This window comes from Passer montanus, unplaced genomic scaffold, assembly GCF_014805655.1.
Source record: "Passer montanus isolate IOZ18808 unplaced genomic scaffold, ASM1480565v1 scaffold33, whole genome shotgun sequence".
Lineage (NCBI taxonomy): Eukaryota > Metazoa > Chordata > Aves > Passeriformes > Passeridae > Passer > Passer montanus.
The window spans coordinates 8,616,382-8,641,710 of record NW_024368041.1 but is presented as its reverse complement, the minus strand read 5'-3'; the positions used below and the strand labels follow the sequence as shown (position 1 = coordinate 8,641,710).

Genomic DNA, 25,329 nt, shown 5'->3' with positions numbered 1-25,329 from the left:
AGGAATCTCATGGAGGAATTAATTAATAAATGTTGAAGTGGGTTTGATAAAGGAAGGGATCACATGGGTGAGGTCTATATCCAAGTGGGTATAAATAAGTTAGTACTGGCTTTGCTGAATTCATTTGTCTTCCATCCAGCTGCTTTGGGATAATATCCCTCAAGGTAAGTCTTTCTGGATGTTGTCTATAATAAGGGAAGCAAGAAGAAAACAATGTAGAATAAGCTATTTGTGACTTAGGAGTAATACACAAAAAATATAGGCAAGAGATTTGGGAAAATAGACTATAAATATTTAGAGCTGTTACATTTATAATCTCACTTCCTGATGAATTATGACAAGATTTTCTAATAGAGATGAATTCCATAATAAGCAGGTACGTATTTGAAAACTGAGATATATATGTGTGTGTATATATATAGATATATATACGTGTTCATTTAGTTGTCTGTAAAAAGCCCTATGCCTGACTTACTTGTTCTAAATTTAAAGTAATTTGTGACTGCAATTAAAACCCAATCTATCATCTTCCATTTAATGAATACTAGTGCAACACATTTAGATGAATATTTTATACCCATTTCTTGAAGATCTGCAAATAACACCATATCTCTCATTAGGAAAAATTAGGATATATTAGATGAGTCTCAATATAGATTTGAATAAATGTTTGACTACAAATTTTTGTGATATGAAACAAATATAATGGATTGTGGATAAACTGAATTCCATAGATGCAACATCAGAATAACTTCATTTGCACAGTATTTCATAATATCTTCATTTAAACCTAAGAATTGTTTGAACGTTGTATGAGACGAAGGAAGATGTGAAAACTGTTTGCAAAACAAAAGAAACTGCAAGTGCACCATTCTATGTTGCATGGCAGTTTCATAGTCTGTTGGCTCAAAGCAATACCAAAATAAATATTGTTAGTCAGACTTTTAGACAACATTGCTAAAGTAAGGATGCATAAGGCTCATCATTCCTGTAATATGCACATTTACTATGATAAGGGTAAAAACTGAATTTTGTCAACCAGAAATATATCCAGGCTACAAAAGAATGATTTCCCAAAATGGTGTCTTCCCACTCCCAGACTGAAGAGATAACATTCTGTTTAATATTTTACTTAACTCACCAGGCACACCAGTCTGCTGTGTGACTTTTTTCTTGTCTTTGGATTAAACAAAAATATGATTGTAATTCTGCTGGTGTCTATGTCCATGGTGGTGTACAGTGGTAAGTGGCAATGTATTTTTATGATTATTTGACGTGTCAAAATACTATTTTAAGTATGACCATTTGGAAACAGTCCCTTAGAAACTGTTCACATTTTGGTGTTCAAAACCCAAATGCACTTGAAGACATTTCTTTATTAAATACTTATAAAGTATTTTGCTCAGGACTTATAGTGAAACAACAGAATATGTAGAGGGGTTAAAAATACAACCAAAAAAAATTTCAACTTCTTTTTGCTAGCACTTTGTCATTATTTAAGCCATTAGGACTCCAAATGTATAAGTTTCATATAAAGAGATTCTAGTCATTAAATACATTTCTATTGTCTTAATTCTCCAAACCATTCAGTACATCCTGAAATAGAACCCATGTGCACCTAAGGCTCCTCTTTTGAATTTTAGTATGAATAGCTTTTTCTTCATATAACTCTTTATATTTTATTGTCATGAGTGAATGAACTTCCTGAGTCAGAGATGGGCAAACATCTCAAATTTCTGCAGTCTCTGCACTGGGTAGGAATGTCAGTAAGAGTTATGATGTGCAACAGAAGGACTCTCGGAATGTCTATCACCATTTCTGGTCAATCCATGGGGATATTTCTAAAGGGAAGAGAAAATTCAGGATCCCAGAATAGAAAAATTCTTCACTGACATTCATCATCTTCACCAGTTGCTTTTCCTCTGAGGCGTTGCTTGCATTGCAGTTCAGAAACCAAACAGGACTAACACAAAACATACAGGCTATAATTATGAAGCTGAACCTTAATGCATCTACTATATAGAGAGAAGTCAGAGAGAATATTCACATTTCCTACTGCGGTGACAGCAAATGCCCAAATACCTGCACTACCTATTTATTTTAAAAATGTGTATTTTTATATTGATACTGCACTCAAAAATATCTGGACATTCATACATTTTTCTGACAAAACATTTGAAAAAAAAAATCCTCCAAAACTTAAAGGGCTGTGCAAGAGTGTTTAGTTTCATTCCCCTTAGCTAAATACAATCAGAACATGAATATTTAAAGTGTTACCACGTTTAGGTTTGGGGAGGATTATTGATTTATATTTCTGTGGGATTTATTCTGCTGATCTCTGCTTTGAGACTGAAGCAAATATTTGTGCATGAAATAGTAGCCTTGAGAGGAATTAATGTGATTTACCATGAATAAATCAAATAGTTTGGGTTTGCTGAAACCTGACTTTTTCTGGCATAGTCGAGGTTTTTGCATCCCAAGGATTATAAGGAGAGCATCCATGCCCTGTATTAGGACATTTTAGTGAGCCATGGCTGAAAAAGACAACCGGAGGTGCACTGATGTTTTTTGATGGGCTTTATTTTATATAACATTTCAGAAAACTGTTGTCAGGTAGGAAAATCACAAATGAGGTCCAGAAACAATATTATATGTAACTGAACATTAAAATAAATTCCACGGATAAGGTGTACAATGGAAAAGACCAAGAGCTGATGTATCATAAAAGCCTCCTCAAAACATACTGAATTTTTTAACAGGTTTTGGAGAGAGGTGAGACAAGTTGGCATCCCCAGGGTCTTCTGAGATTTAAAGGATTGATTTTTGTAGTGAAATCTTTCACTGCCGCCACAGGGAATGACATAGGACAGTATTTCCAAATACATGATACCTAAAGATGAAAAGAGAATAATTACTCCAGAAAGTATTTTCTCCTTATTCCTTACACCTCCCAATTTAATCAAAAGTAAGCAATCTTGTTAGCAAACGTTGGTTAATTGATCTAGACTTGGTGACAATTAGAAAAGTTTTTCTTTGTAATTAGTGGATTAGAAGAGCCAATGATTTACCAAACTGCTGAGCAGACATTCCTCTCCAGGGGAACTTCAAACATTTATGTGTTAATTGGGTGTACACAGTTCAGTTTGCTCAGAATAACTAATTGCAGGTGAAGGATAGTGGAGCAGTCACAGCTTCCAGTACCCCTGGAATATGGTTTTGTCAATTTTCTCCTCTAACTCATTTCAAATCTGTGGCATTTTCATGTTTTCCAAACATTTTGATGAAAGGACAAAATAATTAATGGCTCTTCGTCAACACTTAGTTTGAGCCAGTGTGTCAAACCTAGCTCCAGTTGCACTTGACAGAACCTGGCCCAGGTGATGTTTGTCATTGCAGAGGAAATACAGGCTTTAAGCCAGAAAATAAGGGTTAGATTTTCTTTAGCAAGCATGTGTACAAATATAGCATTCAATGCTGATTTTTTGCAAGGCATGCCATTATTTTGCCTGAAGCTGAATTCCTCAGGGCAATGAAGCTTTCAACAGACTTGTTCCAGTTCTGTGAAAAGACCAGCGATTATTTGGGAGACTTTTTCTGGTTTGTGGAAAGTAATTTGCTCCCCTTAGTCCTGCTACAGAGAAGGACACTTTTGATGGATTACTCTTTATCTAAAAGCTTCTCGTTGTGACCAAGAATTTCAGGAAAAGGAATAACACAAGAGGAAGCACCTCTTCCTGACTCACCCAATCCTTCCTCCATATTCTGCAACTGAACTTGAGATATTAATTGCTGGGAGGATTTGACTATTACCATGAAAATCTTGTTCGCATCACAAAAGTTGTGGGCATCCTGGAAAGCACTTATATATGATCTTAAAAAAATCCTATTTTTCCTAATTCTTTGTTAAACACAGAGTTAAGCCCCCTATCTAAAACTCCACCACTATGCTTTACTCTTTTACACCTATATTTATTGCAGGAAAATGTAACAGATGAGCAAGAGAACTGTCAGCTCTTTCCCAGATTTTTTTTTTGAGAAAAAGGACTGCTTTCCTAATGCCAGTTATTCTGAGACATAAATTATGCCATGAATTTAGCACTATGGGGTTTTTCACTTTTAAATATATAGATTCTATATATAGATTCTATATAGCAAATATCCTTTACTTACTTTACTTTACTTTTAAAAAGCCAAAGTTAAATAAATCCAAAGTAATACACTGTTTTCTGAAATCATGCAGAGTTAAAAAACAAGTGAAAAATGGGAAGAGAGAGAACAAATATTATATTTTACTCTAATTCAGGATTTGGCCAACATTAAAAATGGAAGCGTTGAAAAGATGCCAAATCTACCATGTCATCTTCAAAAGGAAGAAAAGATAATTAACTTAAAATATGAAGAGTTATAGAAAGAGAGACAATGAGAAAAAAGTCAATAGCCAAGATGGACTCAGAAAAACCAAATCACTTCAATAACCCAGCTTCACATTGTAGCACAGGGATACAGAGTATTTGGGGCATAGGTAGGCACGGGCACTAAACCAATTTTATATAATTCTACTAATTTGTCCCAGAAAGGGCTACTGTTCAGATGGGAACAGGAAGAGCAGAGTTAACTCATCCTCAGCAGCAATACCTGTTCAAGAGAGACTGGGTTTTGGCCTGAAGAGGGTGTGAATTACCAGTCCACACCAGTTCACACCAGTACAATTCTGGGCTTCCCAGGGTGGGGATGGAGCTGAGCAAGTACTTCATGTCTTTGACAAATCAGCTTACCAGTATATGAAGATATTAAAAATGCCTGCAGAATGTCACAATGAAATATATATTGCTGGTTTATTGTTATCTTTTGGAGTTTGGTGGGTTTTTTTTTTTGTTTTGTTTTGTTTTTTTTTTTTTTTTTTTGTTTTTTTTGTTTTTTTTTTTTTTTGTTTTTTTTGTTTTTTTTTTTTTTTGTTTTTTTTTTAGTTTTAGGGGTTTCTTATTTTGTTTTGCCTTTTTTTTTGTTTGTTTGTTAGGGGGTTTTTTGTTGCTTTTTGTTTGTTTGTTTGGTTGGTTTGGTTTGGTTTGGGTTTTTTTGGTTTTTTTATGTTTAAATGTTTTTCTTCTCAAATTTATTTGCTGAGGTAGGTGGCCAAGAACAGAAGCCTCCAGCATTCCTGCCAGAGCTGCTTAACACACCTGAGAGATTCTTGAGTAAGAAAGGTTTAAGATTTACTTTCTGCAATGTTGCATGGCAGTGGGAATCCTTGTACTCCAGAACCATCACAGAGAAGTTTAAGCAAATAGCTGGGAACTCATCTCAAAATGGTTTAACAACTGAAGTGAGACCAAGGGAAGTCTGGGGACAATTATTTTAATTTTTTTTTTTTTAAGTAAGCATTGTTTGTTTATTTTTTCATTTAGACAATGCCACACTCTTCAATGGAGTCTTCCAAAATGTGGAAAGTGTTGCATTATTTTTTGGTACGTATCTGTTCCAGTTGTACTTTAGCTCTGAATAGAAATCCTGTGGGGTTGTTTTTGTATATTTACTAAGATGAAAGAGGGATTTTTGTGGATGCAGATCTCCCCAAGGACCACTGTAACATTAAGCACTGCTGAGTGCCAAGCACTGCCCGATGTCACTGCCTTGTCTGGGCTCTGTGCTCACACAAACGTCACCCGTGTGTCACCCACACCTGCCCCACCTTCACTCACCAGGTGTTTTATGGCTGTTCTCCTTCCAGACTGCCTGGGCTCTCACTTCACCTGGTTACAGTCCATCTTCACCAACTTCCCTGCCCTTCTCAACTTTGTGAACAAAATGAAGTGTGTTACTGGGTTTTGTCCCAGGGATTTTGAAGACTATGGCTGCTCTTGCCGGTTTGAGATGGAAGGGCTCCCCGTGGATGAAGCTGATGAGTAAGTCATAGCCATGAGAGGTCCTTTTCTGCCCTGACTGGCAGTAAATGCCCTCATGATCTGATTACCCAAAGGATAACACCTGTATAAATTAGTTAAAATCAGTAATAAAAAGACAGATTTATCTGGGGGTAAGTAAGACCCACACCATCTGGCTCCAGTGAGAGAAAATGTAATCTCAGGCCAGGACAATCAAATAGTTGTTTAATTATATCAGCAGGAGATGTGAAAGGAGATTCAAAGAGAAACAAGCTACATCCATGTGAAGGAAATGGGTTTTCCAACAATGCAATGTATTCATTCCCTGAGTGAAGAAGCAATGGCTCAGAAAGGGCTAAGCCTATAGATAGGTGGAAATTAATCCATCCACTCTGCATCATGGATGGCTGGGAAAATGGAGATCTAACCCTGCTACTGGAAACAAGCCATGGAACTTCTCTGTGAAAGGTTTTTTGAACAATTGTGATGACATCCTGAAACGGGAGCTTGAGTCAGTTCAATGGGTTGATACCCAAGAGCTGAGCACCTGGGCTTTTGCTTCACTCAGTTTCATTTTAGTGCAGAGCAGCACAAACCCAGAAAATGCAGAAACATCCATCAGCAGGTTTGTCCTGAGAATCACCCACACAGCCAGTTTGTATTTACAAATTGTTTTGCAGCCCTGGGGTGAGGTTTCCCTACCAGCACAGAATTCCTACTGTCATGTGCAGCAAACAGAGACTGATTATTGCTTTGCCACTGACAGAGATGTGCTCTTAGTTCAAGGGAGCCTCCAAACCTGTCTCTCCCAGAGACAGTTCCCAGGTGTTGCATTTTTTTTTCGTTGATTTTATTTCTTAGAAAATAGTTTTGCAAATCTTGGGGCTTGCCTGTGCCATTTCTGTTCCACAGAAAAGGACTCAGTGCCTCACAGCAGGTTTTTCAGGCATGGGAAAGTACTAGTGCCTGTAAGAGCAACCTTTTCCCATTTCCCAGAGTACCTCATTGTCATATCTAAATTAGGAGCCTCCATAAACTTTGTGAAAGAGAAGCAGGCCCAGAAGACAATCCATGTCTTGCAATGACAGGGAAATAATCCCTTCCCTGCTTGCAAAGGGAAACTAAGTGAATTTTTTTGATTAACTGTTACAGCAAATGTTGATGTAATCGTGAATCTCTAAACAAACAAGAAGTGCAGAGAGTTTGTGTGAGACTTCTTATGCAGTTAGAGGAGCTTTTAGATGCTAACACCTCACCACACCTCAGGGAGAGTCAGGAGAGTGTTGAGACATCACAAGTTAGGTGTTCAAAACCCTTTTCCTGATGTAGCTCACAGATTTCGGCCTCATCCCTGGAACAAGGGACAGAATTTGTGGTGCAGAGTATCCATCAGGCCTTTCTGCTAAATGCTATTTGCCCTCACCTTTTCTAGATACATTTCTTGGACTCCTTCTTTGGTTGTGAAGACAAGTAAAATATTGTGATAATTATTTATTGATACAATCAATTATTTAATATTAAATTCTTTCTACATGTAGGAGGTGAAGGAGTGCATGTGTAGCATGTATAGAAGGGCTCCCTAGAAGGGAGCTGGCAGCAGATGCTGGGTTTGGATATTTGTGTTGTCCTTGCCTTCAGCATTGTCCAGGACAAATGCAACTCAATAACAGAGCTGTGTTTTGAGTCCATTTCTCTGAAATGAGGGTATTTTGGTCTGAATTTAACAAGAAGACTGTTTAATCTATGTAACAATTTTTCTTGGGGTAAATGATGACTGTTTTACTTGGTGTTTCATTTAGAGATGGTGTCAGTGCACAGAGATGTTGTGGAGATGATTTATCTGTACAAAGAACTGAAGAAAGGAGAGGATTGAAGAAGAGCTTGTTGGTTTAGTTGACTTTTTATTCCTACTCAAAGCTAAAGTGGCCCTGTAGGCAATTTGAGTTTGGCAGGACAGCAGAAGTGCAGGAAAACACAAGGTTTCTGACTGACTGTGATGTGTACTGGCAGGAGAAAACTTTTACTCCAGTGTGAGAAAAATATTATGTGGCCCTTTCCCATGGCTAAATAGTGCATTTCAATTGTGATTGTTGAATAGAAGTACAAGAAATAGAGGATAAAGCTGCATGTATTTATGTAGTCCCAATGAGACACAGGAATTCACATTGCAGAGCCATTAACCCTCCATGAGTGCCGGGTTCAGTTTAGTTCTCCAAATCCGCAGTGAGGAAGGCTGGGACTGGACTGGATCCAAGATCTCTGGGGCTGACTTGTGAGGCTTTACTTGTCAGTGACCTGACAGTGCTGAGGGGAGGTATTTGTGCACTGGTAGTGGATTTCTTATATGAAGTGCCTGTAAAGTCCTTGCAAGCACCCAGGAAACACAGCAGGACTGAAATGTTTGGTCACCCACAGCAGTCAGACCTGCTCCCACCATGGAGTTTTGCATGCAGCCATGGTTATCCTGCCACTCTGACTCAGGGAGAGGGAGCACTCGGCCTTTCTTTTGTCTGGGGATCCAACTGAATGGTTTGACCTCTCTGTTATTTCCTCTTCAAGATGCTGCTTCCAGCACCGCAAATGCTACGAGGAAGCGCTGGAGATGGAGTGCACGTGGGACCCATCAAAGATTTCTGCAGATGTCAGCTGCTCTGCTAAAAACCTGACCTGTGGTGAGATTGACCTGTCAAAAGAGCTCGACACTGGAGCCTCACTGCCACCAGAAGTTTGTTCTGGTCTATCTACCAAAAGTATAGACAAATTCATCAGAAACCCCCTCCGCTTCCCAGAGCTGCTCCACCAGGCAGCCTCCTCCTGGGATTTCCCTTACTTTACAAGATCACTAAGCATTGCTTGAGATGTCTCAACACATCAGAAATGCAGCAGATGCTGAGGAGAGACCTGAAAAACAATCTTCTGAGGCATCAAGGCCTGATTTTTCTGCACTTTGAGGGATCAAATTCATTGTTCAGAGGGTCACACACACTCCTTAGCTACAGCTCTATTACCAGTGAGGGCAGAAATCATGTGTTATAACAGGAGCTATTCCATGCAGTGCTGGTACAGGCCTGACAAGAGTGCAGTGGGGTTCTTTAATGCCTAATAACTTGTAATATAATTTTTCATCAAGTTTTGGCTCTCAGAAAAGACTATATGCTAGAACATGGTTTGAAGATACCAGCAAAGAAGAACAGAATCTCCAAACTAATACCCTTACATCCTATTTAAGCAACAATCTGATCCAATTTCCATTTCTTATTTCAAATTAAAACTATTTTTGTTATTTAGGCCAATCTCTAATTGTCCAAGTGCATTTAAGCATTAATAATGCTTTTTAAGCTCTTTCTATATAGTCCCCATCACAAATCCAAAATAGAAGCTATGAAAAGTCAATGTTTCTTTAAACTCTGAAAGGTAGGAAATTTTGAAGAGATAAAATAGAGTATTTCATGGGGAACTGTTTCATAACCTTTGTGTTAGGAGGAAATTTTTAACTTTGAGGGCAGTGAGGCACTGGCACAAGTTGCCCAGAGAAGTTGTGGATGCCTCATCCCTGGAAGAGTTCAAGGCCAGGCTGGATGGGGCTTTGAGCAACCTGGGATAGTGGAAGGTGTCCCTGCCATAGCAGGGAGGGAATGGCATGAGGTTTAACACACCTTCCAATCCAAGCTGTTCTAAAGTTCTCTGATCCTTTATAAGGAGCAAATCACATATCCAGGAAAGGCTTGGATTGTGGATTGTGACTTCGTGGAGTTAGGAGGAATATTTTGATGAAGTCTGTGAAATGTTAAACACAGTATCAGCTGGATTAAGTTTTCTGTGGAAAAACTAGAGCCTTGCTCTGTAGTCCTCAATGCTCTGCAGACACAAGCAAAGAGGCAATAATTTATTGACAGCCATGCCAGGCTGCATCAACTGGTGTTTAAAACAAGAGTTGGACTATGAAACTTGTCCATGTTTTGCATGGAGAAGCACAATATAAATAGGTCTGGACTAATGAAATACAGACACAAACCTTACAGGGAGGAAAAAGCAGAAGATGGAAAAGATTTTTCAATAGCGCCTTGTTTGGATTTTTGTTTTATTTCCAGAGTCTGTGGATCCCTGTGAACAGTTCCTCTGCACCTGTGACAAAGATGCCATTGAATGCTTTGTGAAAGCACAGATCAACTCCTCCTTGAATGGGCTGGATGTCTCCTCCTGCCCATCTCCAGTTACAGGTAATAACAGGGATCTGAGCGACTGCCCCTCCTGCCAGATTTTCTGCTGGCACCAAATGTGACCCAAGGAGAATGAAGCAGGAGCTGGGTGCTTTCCTGCCATAAATCTGGTCTCTGTTTCATGGGTCCTGTCCACTTACTGCTACTTGGGTGAATACCAGGAGAGAAGGTGGTGGCAGACTGATTGCTGTCCTGGAGCAGGGCCAGGAGGGGTCTCTGAGATGGGGAGGGGGCTGGAGCCCATGAGGAAATAGGAGAAGGCTTGGGGAAGATCTTTTTGCAGTTCTCAGTACTGAGTGGGGTGTGGAGAGAAGATGCTGCCAGACTCTTCCAGGAGCTGCAGAGGGTGCAAGGAACACCACTGCAACAGGGAAATTCCAGTTAGATGTAAAGAAATTTTTTTCTTCAGGAAGCTTCTGTCACCTGGAATGAATGAGTGATACTTGTGATGATGTCACTAGCAGGAAATGCTGGAAATATTGCTAACCCAAATCTTCCCTTAAACCATTCAAAAAGTGACTGGGAAAGCAAAAACAGGCTTGCTCTAGTCTGTCACTTGGCTTCTATTCTGGAAGGAAAAGCCCTGCTGAGGAGGAAGGGGAGGTTCATCCCTGTGGTCACACACTGTTCTGTGCTCTGTAGCTGAAATCACAGCCCTGCAAGACCAAGTGCCTGCCCCTGGGAGCAGGCCTGGATTAAAAACTTCATTCTTATGGATTGCAATCCGAGCATGGCAGGGGAAGGAGCTCTGGGTCCCCAAGCTTAGGGAGATGTGAAAAAAGCAGCATTGGCTTTTCCGATATTTTGGGTCAAAGTCACTGCCTCCAGTGCTAAGGACAGACAGACAGACAGAGACACACATCTGTGTCACACTCTAAATGTGTGCACACCCTCCTGAATGCAGCAAGGGAGAATAAAATGCCCCAGGAAGGTTAGTATCAAAGCCATTTAAGACAGCAGTCTTTCCCTGGGATCAGATATCTCTGATATACAGTATGGTAGATCCAACACACTAAAAATAAAGGGGAAATTGATCTTTGCTAACAGGAAAATCATGCTGGTTTTATCACTGCTGATAAAGAGAGTCCATTTTTGTTCACTGGATGCCTCTGCTAATTTTATGTGCCTGATTATATTTCTTGATGAGGAGGAAAAAAAAAAAGCAATTCTGAATGAAACATTTTAACATTTTCACTTAATGTTCACTCATGTTATAATACTTCTGTGTAGCTGTTCTGTCCAGCTCTGACTTTGGGAAAAAAATAATAACCCTATCTGATGAATCCATAGGCAAAGCATTTTAGTAGATTCTTTATTACAGTGAAAAAATTGTGTGAAATGGGCGTGTATTTGACTAAATCTTTAATAGGAATACATTCAATGGACTCCTGATTTGTGCTATTCGGATCAAACAGTGAAAAAATCCCCTTCTCACACTTTATGAGAGACCTTTATCTTTCAGAAACAACTAGCAAGAGAGAGCTGACAACACGACACATGGAGGGTAGGTCACCTCCGTAATTCTCTGTCTGGAATGTATCAAATTGAGACCAACTTATACTCAGAAAAATAAGCTGAAGAAATAGAAATTTAAAGAATGCTAACTGACAGCTGATTTCTCTTGTTGAGGTTGAAACTCTTTGGGATTATTTTTTATTATTAAACTGTATGTAGCTCAAGAGAATTTAGTATCAGCAGGATATAAATACTAAAGCATTATTTTAATACTGCTGCTGTAACCATAATAATATTTAGAAATAAGTTCCTTTTTGGTGACTCTGATCATGTTATTCCAGGATACAGTCTAAGGATCACCCTAAGCCACAAGTAATTTTTTTTTTCCAGAATTGGTTCATCAAGGGATTGATGGAACACCAGCTGTGACTGCATCTGTGGAAGAAGGTTTGCACTTAGAGTGACAAAAGCCCTGCTTGCAGCTCCCAAAAGCTGAGAGGCTATTTGCTTTCTTTCCACCCTTCTAAAAGAATTGATGTAAAACTAGATGTAATGTTTTGGTGATGGAGCTCAAGATTGAATGGGAAGGTGCAATTTTTCAATTTGTGCATGTAATGTGTTTAAGCAGTGTTTACAGTGAGTTTCCCAAGGGCTACAACAAAACCTGTTTTCATCAAAACGTCCTTTTTCCCCTGGGAACACAGGTTGGAGCAGGTGAGCTGTTTGGCAGAGATGGTCCAGCCACCTGACCCACAGCCAACTGCATATTTCTTGTCTTTAAAAGATATTGAATTAATTAAGATCAAGCAGCATCATGAGGAACTTCTGAGCATGGTTGGTGCCAAAAAACCACCAGTTTTTAGTTTATTTATTTGTACCAATGAAATCCAGGCTGAAACCTCCTCACTCTGCAGCCTCCTTGGTGAGTCTCTAAACCACAAGGCCAAGTGGTTCTCATGACAGTCTTTTTTTTCTGCTGCAATCAATGGCTGTGTTATGAGGAGTGGGTACTTGCAAACAGATTCTGACTGCTCCAGTGAGAGTCTGTTCTCTGGCCTGCATGGTAGCACTGCCACACGAGAGGCCAGGGACAGAAGCACCCAAAGCCCTCAGGGACACCTTGTGAGAGAGGGCTGAGATATGAAGTAGAGAGGGAGACCAGTCCTGGACTCTTACCCAGTTTAGCTGCTGCACTCTTGTTTTGTGGCTCCATCACAAGCAAAGCCACTGCTGTTAAGGGAGAAGTGGCATCAGAGCTGTTTGGAGAATGGACTGGCAGTGCTGCTGCACAGCTGCCTCAGTAGGAGCCAGAGTGTGCCCAGGTGGCCCAGGAGGCCAGTGGCATCTTGGCCTGTGTCAGCAGCAGCGTGACCAGCAGGACCAGGGCAGGGATCACCCCTCAGCATCATGAGGCTGCACCCCGAGTGCTGTGCTCAGTTCTGGGCCCCTCACTTTTAAAAGGACATTGAGGTGCTGGGGTGTGTCCAGAGAAGGGTAACAAGGCTTGTGAGAGGACTGGAGAACATTTTTTATGAGGAGTGGCTGAGACAGATGGGTTTGTTTAGTCTTGAGAAGAGCAGGCTCAGGGGAACCTCACTGCTCTCTAAAACCACCTGAGAGGAGGGTGTTGTGAGGTGGGCATTGGCCTTTTCTACTGTGCCTGCAGGGAAACAATCAGAGAAAATGTCCTTAAGATGAAGCAGGGGAGATTCAGATGAGATATTAATAAGAATTTTTTCACTGTTCAGGTGCTCAGACATTGGAATAGGCTGCCCAGGGAGGTGGTGGAGTCACCACCCCTGCAGGTGTTTAAGAGCACCTGGATTTGGTGCTGGGCAATGTGGTTTGGTGGTTCAGGGGTTACAGGGGCAGGGCTGGGCTGACAGCTGGGTTGGGGGATCTGAAAGTCTCCTCCTCTCCTGATGATTCCATGATTCTCTGTTCATAGGCCCCATACCTGCAAAGCACAGACGCAACATGCACTGGATATGAGCAACCAGGCCACTGCTTAACCCAGAAAATCACAGAGTGGTTTGTGTTGGAACCCTTAAGGATCATCTCATTCCAAAGCCCCTGCTTTCCACTAGACCAGCTTGCACAGGGAGAGATGGAAAATTGGATTTTTTTGAGAACCTAAGAACTTGATTTCAAGCTTCAGTGTGCTCCTCTGTGTGTGCCAGTGCCCTAAGTGTGACTCTAGAATAATAAAAACCACATGGAATTTTTGTTTTTGGTTTTAAAAACCAATGTTTCTGACATTTAAGGGTTTGTGGGTTTATTTGGTGTTTATATTTTTAAATAGCAGCACATGCACAAGTGTAAGTACCTGAAAAGGCTTTATGCTGAATGTAAGTGCTGGCTGTTCCTTCATAGCTCTCCTGTATTATCAAAGTAGTTCCTTACTACTTTGCATTCTCACCTAGCAGCAGCTCCTGTGTTGGTTCATGTTTTCCTATCTGCTTCTGGGACACTTTGTAATAGAAAACAGAACTTCTGAAGGAATGAGAGCTCCTGTATTTGCACTTCTGAAGCAATCTTTTACTTCCTGAAAAAAACAACTTCCCCTGCTCCCTATTGAGGCACAGTCCATCATAAGGTTCCAAGCATTACCAATGAACAAAAACCTGTATTAGGAATTTTAGAAAGCTGAAAACAATACAGATAATGTATCTAATCAGTCTTTGAAGGAAACATTTGGAGAACCACTTACTATTTAACCAGTTGTCTTCCTGTTTAAGCCCAAAGAATCTTCAACATTGACTAATGTGGAAGCTTCATTAAACCAAAGCTAAATATCACTGAGAAACTCATTCAGAGGCAAACAAGTTATTCTTCACATCACAACAGCCTAACAACACAGAAAAAAATGTGGAGATGATTTTTTAGATCATTTGATAGCTATTTTTATAATACATCAAAAGGCAGCTGACAAATGAAAATAATTTTATCAGGTAAAGAAAACAAGTTAGAGGTCAGAGAAGTATTTGGACTTATGGCTGCCCATCCATACCTGACTCTCAGTGCAGGCAAACACAAGATGTCCACAAGGAACCCAAGAACTCTGTGCTCAACACTGGGATGCCAGACCTAACCCTGTTTAATCTATTTGTCTGTCAAATAGACTTAATATTGAATTTCCCAATTCAGCCATATTTACACTTCTTTCATAGAATCACAGAATCCTGTGTTAGTGCTATGCACATTATTTGCATGCAATGAGATTAATTTATGAGTATCATTTTGTCTGTAACCATCAATACACCACTGAGAAAAATAGGCAAATATCTCCCCATGATATGTCTGTACCTTCCTGTTTTCAGAAAAAGCTCTTTTCAGCAGCCTGACTGTTCATAACTGTGCTGGCAATGTCTTTCCTGAGTTTATATTTTCTATTTTCAACAGTGGTTTCTTTTGAGCCCCGTGACAGAGTCTTGGCAATTTCCAAAGCCAAAGGTAAGAGTCATTAAACTTTCTTGACAAATTTGGCATTCTTGACTACAGGTGAAGATAGATTTTCATTTATGAAGCTCTGTGGTGTCACAGTCAAAAATCTTCAGCACAGGATTTCTGGATAATATTTCTTCTGCTGACTTGCACATCCTTCAGCAAAACACTTTGCTCCTCCTAATTACCATCTTAATAAATCCAGGCTGTTTGGTTTAAATTTATAATGCTTTAAGTCAAAGTAATTTCAGAAATGCATGGCAGAAATTCAGCTGGCAGGTCACTCCCATGATGTCTCTGGTTTTTGTACAGTTACCTCAAGGGACCACAGAGGCACAGCTCCTGCTGCCCCCATCCTCTCAATAAAAGGTCAGTGACCCTCAGTTTTCCTCTTTCCTTGACTGACACAGCAATTCTTCATCTAAAAGCATCACAGTTAAAACTCTGTGCATGGTAGCAGCAGGGTTGCCAGAGAATCAAATTTAGATCAGGGTCAGATAGCAGATACACAAACAATAAAACCTGGCTGAGAAGCATGAGCTGCTCCTTGCCTCCAGCCACTCATTTGCACTCCTCATCCAAGTCTTTCTGAAAGAGGTTTAATGATATAATGGTTGTTTCTGTAAATTACATTCACAGCATTTGCTGCCAGAAGGGTTTATTTTGATTTTGCCTCCTCCTTTATTACAGATAATTTCATGGAACTCTCTCCCAGTCTAAAACCTGTTCCAGCTCTTGCAGGTGTCTGTGCTTTGAGCACAGCCTCACCAGTAGGCACAGCTGGAAATGGAGCACCGTGGTGGATCTGGAAGTTTCCTCTGGCCCCTTTTGTATCGAAAGGATTATCCAGGCAGGCTGAAATCCACCAGAAAAATGTCAGAGAAAACTGCATATGGAGAGTAGAAAGCAGTCATTTTTTGTCTCTGATTACACTGTCTGAAAAATATCCCTGTCTCCCACCCCAATGAATTCAGCATTGCTGTACTAAGCACTGGTCAAAATCACTAAATGCTCTCCTACATTAATTTGAATGTACCAGAAAATCTGTGTATAGCAGGTCTGCATGGCCCCCAGGAGTTTATTTGTGATATCTATTCTTAGCTAAGCGTAGAATTTCCCAAACTCTGGTTTTATTTTTTTTTTACATCCAGCAGGAATCACTTTCATTTCAACATTCCACTCCCAAAGAAAGTAGCATAAAATGTGCACCTTGCTGAGATTTCAAAACAAGTGTGTGACTATTGATCCCTTTCTGCCACCTTTCATGGGCGTTGCTGTGTTCTTAGCAGTACTTTAATTTCTTCTAATCTGTTCTCTTATCCTCTGACAGGTTATTTTCAACACATACTAAAACCAGAACATCAGAGGGACAAGCTTAATGGATTTGAGTTTAGTCCAATCAAGAAATTCAGCCAAAGAATTCAAAAGGAAAGCTTTAAAAATATGAAAATACATGCCCATTAGTATTTTAAATACATTTATTTTGTGAAATGCCACATTGTTCACATTGACATTTAGAAAAGAAAATTAATCCATTTGATAAGTGTTTTCATTCACAAATTAGTTTATATAAAAAAGGTTTAAAAAGTAAGAATAATATTTTAAGTACCTCCAAATTCAACAAAACTTTCCTGATCTACAATAAAGTGTCAGATAATCTAAAAACAAACAATAAATTAATTTTTAGGATAAAGAATCTCCTGAAAAGAATTTTTTTTCAACTTGTTTTTCCCTCAATATTTCCTTGTGGTTACAACCCAGTAAACCCTTCAGTCACCCAGCTCTGCATCAATCAAATAATTTCCCTCTTTCACTGATGTTACTCTCAGTTATAGAAACTTCAGGTGAACAGACGCTTTTAAGGAAATTTACTCAGCAAATGACATCTCACCTCTACTTTATCTCTCAGTACAGCTGACTAAGCAGCAAACAACATGATTTTTAGCACCTGCAAAGCTCTTTGTCTCAGTACATAAAAAAAAAAATTAAAAAACCCCCCAAACAATCAGCAGTTAAATTGATCATAGTTAACAACAGTCCTTTTTTAGTGAAAGGCAAGAGATGTGCATAAATGACCAGTGTGGATACTCTGCTTTTTCAATTTTCCTCTTAGATACTCCTTCTCTATAACCATCAATTCACACTCGTTCTGCCTGAGGATATTACTCTCACCAGCTATCTAAAATTAAAATCTTTTATGCTGTTTATTTTCTGTTTCTTTTTCTGCTTTCTTTTTTCTGCTTATTCAGAAGAAGATGGATTTATGGAAGCTTTGGCCTCAGTGGAAGAGATAACCACCTCCCCAGCCTCATTCCCAGGAGACAGTAACTCAATGCAAGTCAAAATTGTCCCCACCAACAAAAGTCCTGCAGGCACACCTGCAAGGACAAAAGGAAAAGGCAAGTGAAAAATGAATTATACTTTTTCTAATTTGGAGCACTCCCCTATTCCTGTTTATGGCTATCTGAGGAGTCAGCATTTCTCATGGATATGTAGAATGAAACGATTTTGTTATTTAAGTCTGGAGGTTGCATACAATACAGGATGAATAGCACTGACTGCCCTGGAAAGGGCAGCTCACTGCCACCTGGCCAGGAAAGCTTAACTAAACACCAATAAACAGCCTCCCACTAAGAATGAACATGTTTTAGAAGACTGCAGTTGATAATAGTTTAGAACATGCACTTTTGGACACACTTCTGAAATAAGAGTTATTCTACCTTCACAAGCCTAATCTATGCATTTGTCTTCTCCAGAGACAAGCCCTGCAAGGGGTGGCCTGAGCACAGCTTCCTCTGGCATAGCTCTGGACCTGGGACAGTCTGAAAGAAGACCTGCAGAAAAAGGTAAATAAAGGGCTTTTTTCCCATTACATCTGATGAAATATTCAGCAACCTCTGTATTAAAAGCAGGTATGTATTACATATAAATATTAGAGTTATTTTAAACCAATTAGACAAGCACACATGTATTGGTATCTAGAAGAACAGGAGGTGGAGACATCTGCAAAAGCTTCCATCACTTTAACCTCTTCTGCCAGTATCCTGTCAGTAACACTTATAAAAACCACTAATTATTAGCTTGTAAGGAATTTTTTTTCATTTAGTGCAGTATCTAAAATGAGCTCAGGGAATGATTCTCCCTGCTTTTGTTTGCTGGAAGTAATTTAATCACACCTTTAAGTTACTTTGTTTTATAAGCAGCAGCAATAGGAATTTTCCTGCTCTTCATTCTGACCTTTTGCCACAGTCTTTTCTGTGAAGAAAAAGTCTGCCAGTCAGACTTTTTCTCACCATTTCTGATTCTATTCCAATTCCTGCTCAGGAATCCCAGAGATCCTAAGACATTTCAGACCTGTCATGGCTATAAATCCACACTCAAGGACTGTCCCATCCATCTTTTTAGGCTTCCCAATGGAGAGAAGCAGCCCTGGAACTGGAAAAGAGCAGAAGAATCAACCCTACCTTTCACCAAACTGGAAAATACAATTTTAAATACCAGCTTTTAGAGGGCACAGATCAGTTCCCTGAACTGTGGTTTATTCTGGGAATTAACATGAATGAATCAAGACCCAAGAGGCACATGGGCAGAATTTCCTGTTGGAAACAGTAATCCAGGATTGACCTTGACAGGAGCAGGGAATCAGTCTAGAGCAGCAGAGGGAAAAATGGGATTACTTGTGGGAGAAGGGAGGATGCAGAGGGAACAGAAGCCCTCTCTCTCCCTCATTCTCCTGCATCAGCCTCTTACATCCTTCTCCCAGCAAAGTCCCAGAACAGGCTCCTTTGATGTCTTTTTCCTAATATGGAACACTGTGTTCTTTCAAATCTTAGGAATAATTCCCATAATATCAGTTCTTCCTGAGTAGAGGGAGCCACAGAGACATTAGGATTGGCATTTGGTGATGCCAAACCCTCAGCAGCACAATAGCCATTACAACAGATCACTCCTGCATTTGGTCTAGGGGCACTACAGCTCAAACTGGACTATATTTCAAATGAGAACAAAAAAAAATAGTTTCCTTCAGCAAAACATGGTCATTGCTCAGCTATCACTGTGGAAGCACAAGAGGTTAGGACTGTATTTTCCAAATCAACAAGACAGAAACCACTGAATACTCAGCTGAGCTTGAATATTCCAAATGAAAAATTTACCTTTGAAAGATTACAAAGGACTGCTAAATATTCTCATTGCAGTCCAATTTGACTTGTATGTTCTGTCTTCATAGGATTCTCTCTCCCCTTTAAATTACCTTGCCCTTTTGCTGTCTTGCTCCGTCAGCAGTACTCTAAGAGCAGTAATTTACAGGTGGTAAAGTGTTGTCCTTTCAAAGTTTCTCATAGCTCTGGAAACACTTCTATCTTCACAAGAGAGGCGTCAGCAGTACTCTAAGAGCCATAATTCATGGACTGAAGCAGTAATTTACAGGTGGTAAAGTGTTGTCCTTTCAAAGTTTCTCATAGCTCTGGAAACACTTCTATCTTCACAAGAGAGCCCTCAAGCAGTGAAAACATGATGTGACAAATAACAACTTTGCTTTGTAGCGTGCGAGCGACTGACCTTTCTGCAGGAGAGAGGACGTGGAAGAGTGGAGAGGGAGCTGCCCCAACTTGGAGAAATGCTGTTCTGCTTAACTGAGCGGTGCCCAGAGGAATTTGAGTCTTATGGCTGCTATTGTGGCCAAGAGGGAAGAGGTGAACCTGCCGATGCACTGGACAGGTGTGGGCTCCTCTGTATGTGCCATTAACTGTGGGTGTTACTTGGTGCCCATGGACCAAGGAAGATCACTACATCATTTTCTGGGCATTCTACAGCTTTGTAGCAGTAGTCAAGTCACATTCTGGAGGAAAACATCCACTCAAATACATAAAACACGAAATACTCTAATGTGACTAAACCACATTCTATTGTTGTGCCAATATGTTGGAGAGGACTTACTAGCTCCAAATAAGAAAGGAGAATGATGGGGGAAAGTCAAGCAGAAGAAGGAGTATATCAAAGGGAAAGGGATAAGGATATGAGTCACTTGGCTAAGAGGTGGCTTGGAAAGTGACTTTTGAAGAGAAGAATTAACACCCACCCAGGGCACAGTGTCCTCCAGAAGGGAGCAGAGCTGGAGCAAAGTTCTGCCAGAGCTGCAGCCAAGAGCCAGCAGGGCTGACCATGAGGGGCAATGCAGAGAATTCCACAAATAAAAACACCTCTGGGAGTGTTTTATTCATAGCTAAAAATCTCCTCCTCTGGGGAAGTTCATAACAGTTGGGGCACATCAGGTGCAAGTAGAGCACCTTTTTCCTGCACTCACACACAAACAAGGCAGCCCAGGCATCAAAACTTGGATTAGATGATGGCATGATCTGGGTATCATGATGCAGTTTCCAGATTTCCAGCCAAGATTTGAACACTGGGAGATACTTCTCATGGCAAACTAGGTCATGGTTGCAATTGCAATTGTACCTTAAAATTAAAACACACGCCTGTTAAACACATGACATGAAAAGAATGAGGAAGCGGAGAGTGAAAGTAGGAACAAGTATAGGAAGTATGAAACAACTAAGGTTGATTTTTGTTCTTTACATAAAAAAAAATTCCAGGGTATGAAAACCAAATTTTTTTAGTTTTAATGGGCATATATAGGAAGTGGGAACAACTTAGGTTGATTTTTGTTCTTTATATAAAAAAAAATTCCAGGGTATGAAAACCAAATTATTTTATTTTTAGTTTTAATGGGCATTAAAGACAAATAATTGTGAGAGTTATGGGATTCGGGAAGAGTAAGTATTTTCTATTTACTTCTACTGTTTATTTTAGATGCTGCTTCTCTCATCACTGCTGTATGGAGCAAGTTAAGAAACTTGGATGTCATGCAGAAAGAAATTTGAGATCTGAAGTTGTATGTTTTGATCACACACCAAAATGTAAGCTTGCGTGAGAGGAAATTCTCATGTCCTGATGACAGTGTATCAACATGATAGACTGAGTGACACTATGACAGAGCTGCTAGAGCTGAATATGGAGACACAAATGGAGCTTACAAAAAATTAGCAATGTTTACTATAAACTTGAACTTTTTTTCCTAGTTGAGACAAAGGTTATTACACTGCTGTGTATGTGACAAGGTCAGGCTGAGAAAATTACATTCAGACATTTTATAATTATGGTCAGAAGTCAGCTATTTGTGTCTTTACATTCACAAATTCAACTAAAGCCAGCAGAACCTTCCACTGCCCAGCGCCTTGGTGTCAGGCTTTTGTTTAGGTTATTAACGGTGACTTTGGAGACTAAAATTCATGGCAGATTCGAAAATTTTATTTTCAAAACTCATCAACCCATGGCAGATTATACATGAAGTAAGTTCAACAGCTTTCAAACATGAATGGTGAACCTTCTCTTTCAGGCGTTGGCTGGAGCATGTGTGAGAAGCTCCTTTGCGCCTGCGACACGGCTGCGGCCGAGTGCATGGCTTCTGCCTTCTTCAACCAGAGCCTGAAGCTGCCCCACGGGCGGGGCTGCCGAGAGGAGAAGCTCTCCTGCCCAGGGGCTCCTGCTGAAAGGCCTCCCACAGGCACACAAACAGCAACAGGGGCTTCCAGCTCCCAGGAGAGCAGCGAGGAGGAAGGAGCCCTGCGGGGCGGATTGCGAAGAGCCAAGAGAGGGACGCGGCATCCCATGGGGAGCTCCAGAGCTGGGGGACAACACCAGGGCAGATAACCCTGGGGGCAGATAGCCCTGGGAGCAGATAACCCTGGGAGCAGATAGCCCTGGGAGCAGATAACCACCCACCTCCTGCTTGGGAAGGGGCAGGACAGCAGCCAGGCACTGAGTACCTGCCCTCCTTATCCTCTACACGCTGCTTCACTCTCTCCAGCACACAAATGACATAATCATAGTCTAGGATTAGGTGTTAGGCTGTATTAACTCCTTATTGTGGGGAGGTCAGCACTATGGAGCATCTGTCTAGGTTAGATATTACCTTAAATAATTATTGGACAGTGTTCTATATAATTTCACTTGATTTTTTTAAATGTAAAAACTGTTAACGGTGCACTTGGTTCAGACTGGATCTTGCTGATGGTGGCCAAGTATTCCAGATTTTTAATTAAAACCTGCAACTACTCCAACTCCCTCTGCAGACGTTTTTCCTTTACGGAGCTTAGCAGGAAACACCCAGAAGCAAAGCTAAAGTAATTACATGAAAGTTCCTTTGTTCATTCCTGTCTATAGCTGCGTGTGACTCCCTTCTGAAGGTAACAGAAGGTCCAAAATGCTGGACAGAGCCTCCTCTTAGGGAAGCCTCTCTCCTCCCTAAGGCCAAAGTTAAGGACATGAGCAGGAAACTTCCCAGCCTGGTACAGCCCTCAGACTGTTACTCGTTATTGCTCTTCCATGCTGGGGGTGTTGAAGTCACAATGTGCAGTCCAAGGGTGATCAAAAGAGACTTCAGCACCTTGGAATGGCTGATCAGGAAATGTGGATCATTTTTTCCCCTATTCTTGCAGGAACAGACAGACTCAGTCTATCAATACCTGGCTCCATGGCTTGAGTCACAGCCAGAATTTGGGTTTTTTGGGTAATAGGATCATCAGCACAACACCAGACCTGTTTGTGTCAGATGGGATTCATATTTCTCACATGGGCAGGAGGGTCTTTGCTCATGAGCTATCAGGGCTGACTGACAGACTTTAAAACAGACTTGAAGGGAGAGAAGTGTAACATCAGGCCATGACAAACCTCTAAAGTGCCCTTCCAACCCAGCCCATTCTATGACTCTGTGACTCACCAACACTTCCTAGAACAAAAAATGATGCTACAAACTTCCCAGTGATTCATTCAGCTGCTCTGAAAGGTCTGGATTTCTTCTCCATCCTCTTGTTCTACAGGGCTGAACTGTGTCACCAAAGTATTCCTACAGACCAATGACTGTAGCATGTATCCCCAATATCCAATGACTACAGCATGTACCCTCTTCATGCTGGGTGCAGAGATGCTGCCTGTGTTCTTCCAGACCCTGCAGCAGTCCACTAAACCCCAGCACGTGATCCTGTGTGAACTGAACAGTGTGAGAAGAGCAGGTGAAAATGCCTGTGAATGCTCTTGGATGAAGCAGTTTATATTGGATAAAATTCTGGCTGGTGATATGCCCCCTTCAGTATTTTTCCTACATTAAAAGTGCAAAGGATTACTACAGTGCAAAAACACCCCAAACAAATAAAACCCTAAACAAACAAACACACAAAAAACCAAACATTACCACCCCCCCCACCAAAGCACAAACAAACAAACAAATCCCACCACACAAACTCCCAAAGTAAACCCTGAAGGTATTTAGTCACGTGAATCCCTCTGGATCCCAGTGGCTACATCTTCAGCCCTCCTGAAAAAGCCAAAAGAACAAAAAGACTTTCTTTGAGGGAAGGCAGAGGTCAAACAAGTGATGTGAGAAATTCTATTTGCAGACAAGATTTTAATTAACACCCCCTTTATGCTGATCAGAAAGAGGACATCTCAGAACTGAAGCAAAATGCTAAAACTGCAAAATGCCCATTTTTGTCTTATGCTGAGGATGAGATCTGCATTACACTGCAGCTTTTATTATAGGGATGAAAAATTATTTTACATTTCACAGAATTTATAAATAAGTATTGCAATGAGAAAGTGAGACAAATGATGAGCTGAACTGCAGCTTTTATTATAGGGATGGAAAATTCTTTTACATTTCACAGAATTTATAAATAAGCAATGAGAAAGTGAGACAAATGATGAGCTGAAATGTGGAAAACTGGCCTGTAAGCAGGTGAATGAATTGCACTGCAGAGTAACAATAACATCAGTTCATCTCTTTCACAAGAGTGGTGCTGCTGCTCTGAACACTGCACCTTAAAATAAACTCCCATTCCTTTCTGCTAATTATTACTACCTTCATGGTTATGCAAACATTCACTCAACTATGCTGAATTTTCTGACTGCAGAGATAGGGATGGATCATTTAACAAATCAGGTAGAAGAGAAATAACAAAATAAATACGTTTTTGTTCAGGCAGTGTTGTCATTAATTCCTTTGAGTTTTTTTTCCCCAGTAACTCCATTTCAGGAAGAGTTTAACACCCAAGTTGTGTCCTAATTACTACCACATGAATTGTGATGATAAAATGAGGTCTTAAATAATCTAGTCATGATTAATTACATTTATTCATAATCAGAGATCAGTGCTAAAACAATTTTTAAAATGACAAGCGGATCAAAATTTAGCATAACTTTTTTCTTTCTTCTCTCATTGTCATAGTCACTTTACACCATATTTTTCATAGATTTGGAGCACAGCTGGCCAAAACCTGTTTCCCAAAAGCAAACAACTAATTTATTAACTACTAATTACAAATATTTCCTACTTCAATATTTTAACTTTTTAATAATTGAATTCTCTGCCTGTCCCATGGACACCGACACCTTTCATTAGACCAAATGAAAAAGCGCTAAAGCTTTTTCAAGCTCAAGGCCCCTGCCAACCTAGGGGCTCAAAACCCCTTCCAACCTGGCCATAAACACTTCCAGGGATGTGGCATCCAGAGCTCCTGTGGGCAGCCCGTGCCAGTGCCTCACCACCCTCACAGGAAAGAACTTCTTCCTGATATCTGATCTAAACCTACTCTTTCAATTTGGAGCCATTCTTTCTTGTCTTATCACTGCATGCCCTTCCCAAAGTCCCTCTTCAGCTCTCCTGAATCCCATTTAGGTACTTCAAAGTGCTATAAAGTCTCCCCAGAGCCAGGGGAAATCATGTTCCTCCAGGATGAACAGCTCCAACTCCATCTGTCTCCACAGCAGGGATGCTCCAGCCCCTGGATCAACTTTGTGGCCTCCTCTGGACAAGCCAGCTTCTTGTTTTAGGGGCTCCACAGCGGGATGCAGGACCTCAGGGGCGTCTCCCAAGGTCAGAGTAGAGGGGGACAATCCCCTCCCTTGCCCTGCTGCCCATGGGGCACTGGGTGCAGCCCAGGACATGTTTGGTTTCTGGGCTGCCAGAGCACATTGCTGGGACATGTTGAGCTTCTCACTCACCAACACCCCCAGGTCCTCCCCAGGGCTGCTCTCAATCCCTTTCTCCCAGCCTGTGTTTGTGCTTGGGATTGCCCTGACCCCAGGCGCAGGACCTTGCACTTGGCCTTGTTGTACCTCACAAGATTCCCACAGCCCCACCTCTCAAGCCTGTCCAGGTTTAATAGTAAATAAATGTGGTAGTTTAATAAAAATGCAATGCTGTAATATCTGCAAAAAACAAATGGGTGTGCAAACTGAGGGCTATTCTAAATGCTACAAAATTAGTAATT

General features: G+C 40.6%; 1 protein-coding gene across 1 annotated transcript; it reads left to right on the top strand.

Moving 5' to 3' along the window:
• Nucleotides 1-1,196: 1,196 nt before the first annotated feature.
• OC90 (otoconin 90) lies at nucleotides 1,197-22,535 on the top strand. Its single transcript, XM_039715410.1, has 12 exons — nucleotides 1,197-1,232; nucleotides 4,481-4,489; nucleotides 5,126-5,195; nucleotides 5,406-5,465; nucleotides 5,729-5,903; nucleotides 8,442-8,554; nucleotides 9,974-10,102; nucleotides 11,565-11,606; nucleotides 17,236-17,400; nucleotides 19,537-19,720; nucleotides 20,813-20,919; nucleotides 21,399-22,535. The coding sequence occupies exons 1-12, from the start codon at nucleotides 1,197-1,199 to the stop codon at nucleotides 21,710-21,712; spliced, it is 1,404 nt and encodes a 467-aa protein (XP_039571344.1). The 3' UTR covers nucleotides 21,713-22,535.
• Nucleotides 22,536-25,329: the final 2,794 nt, after the last annotated feature.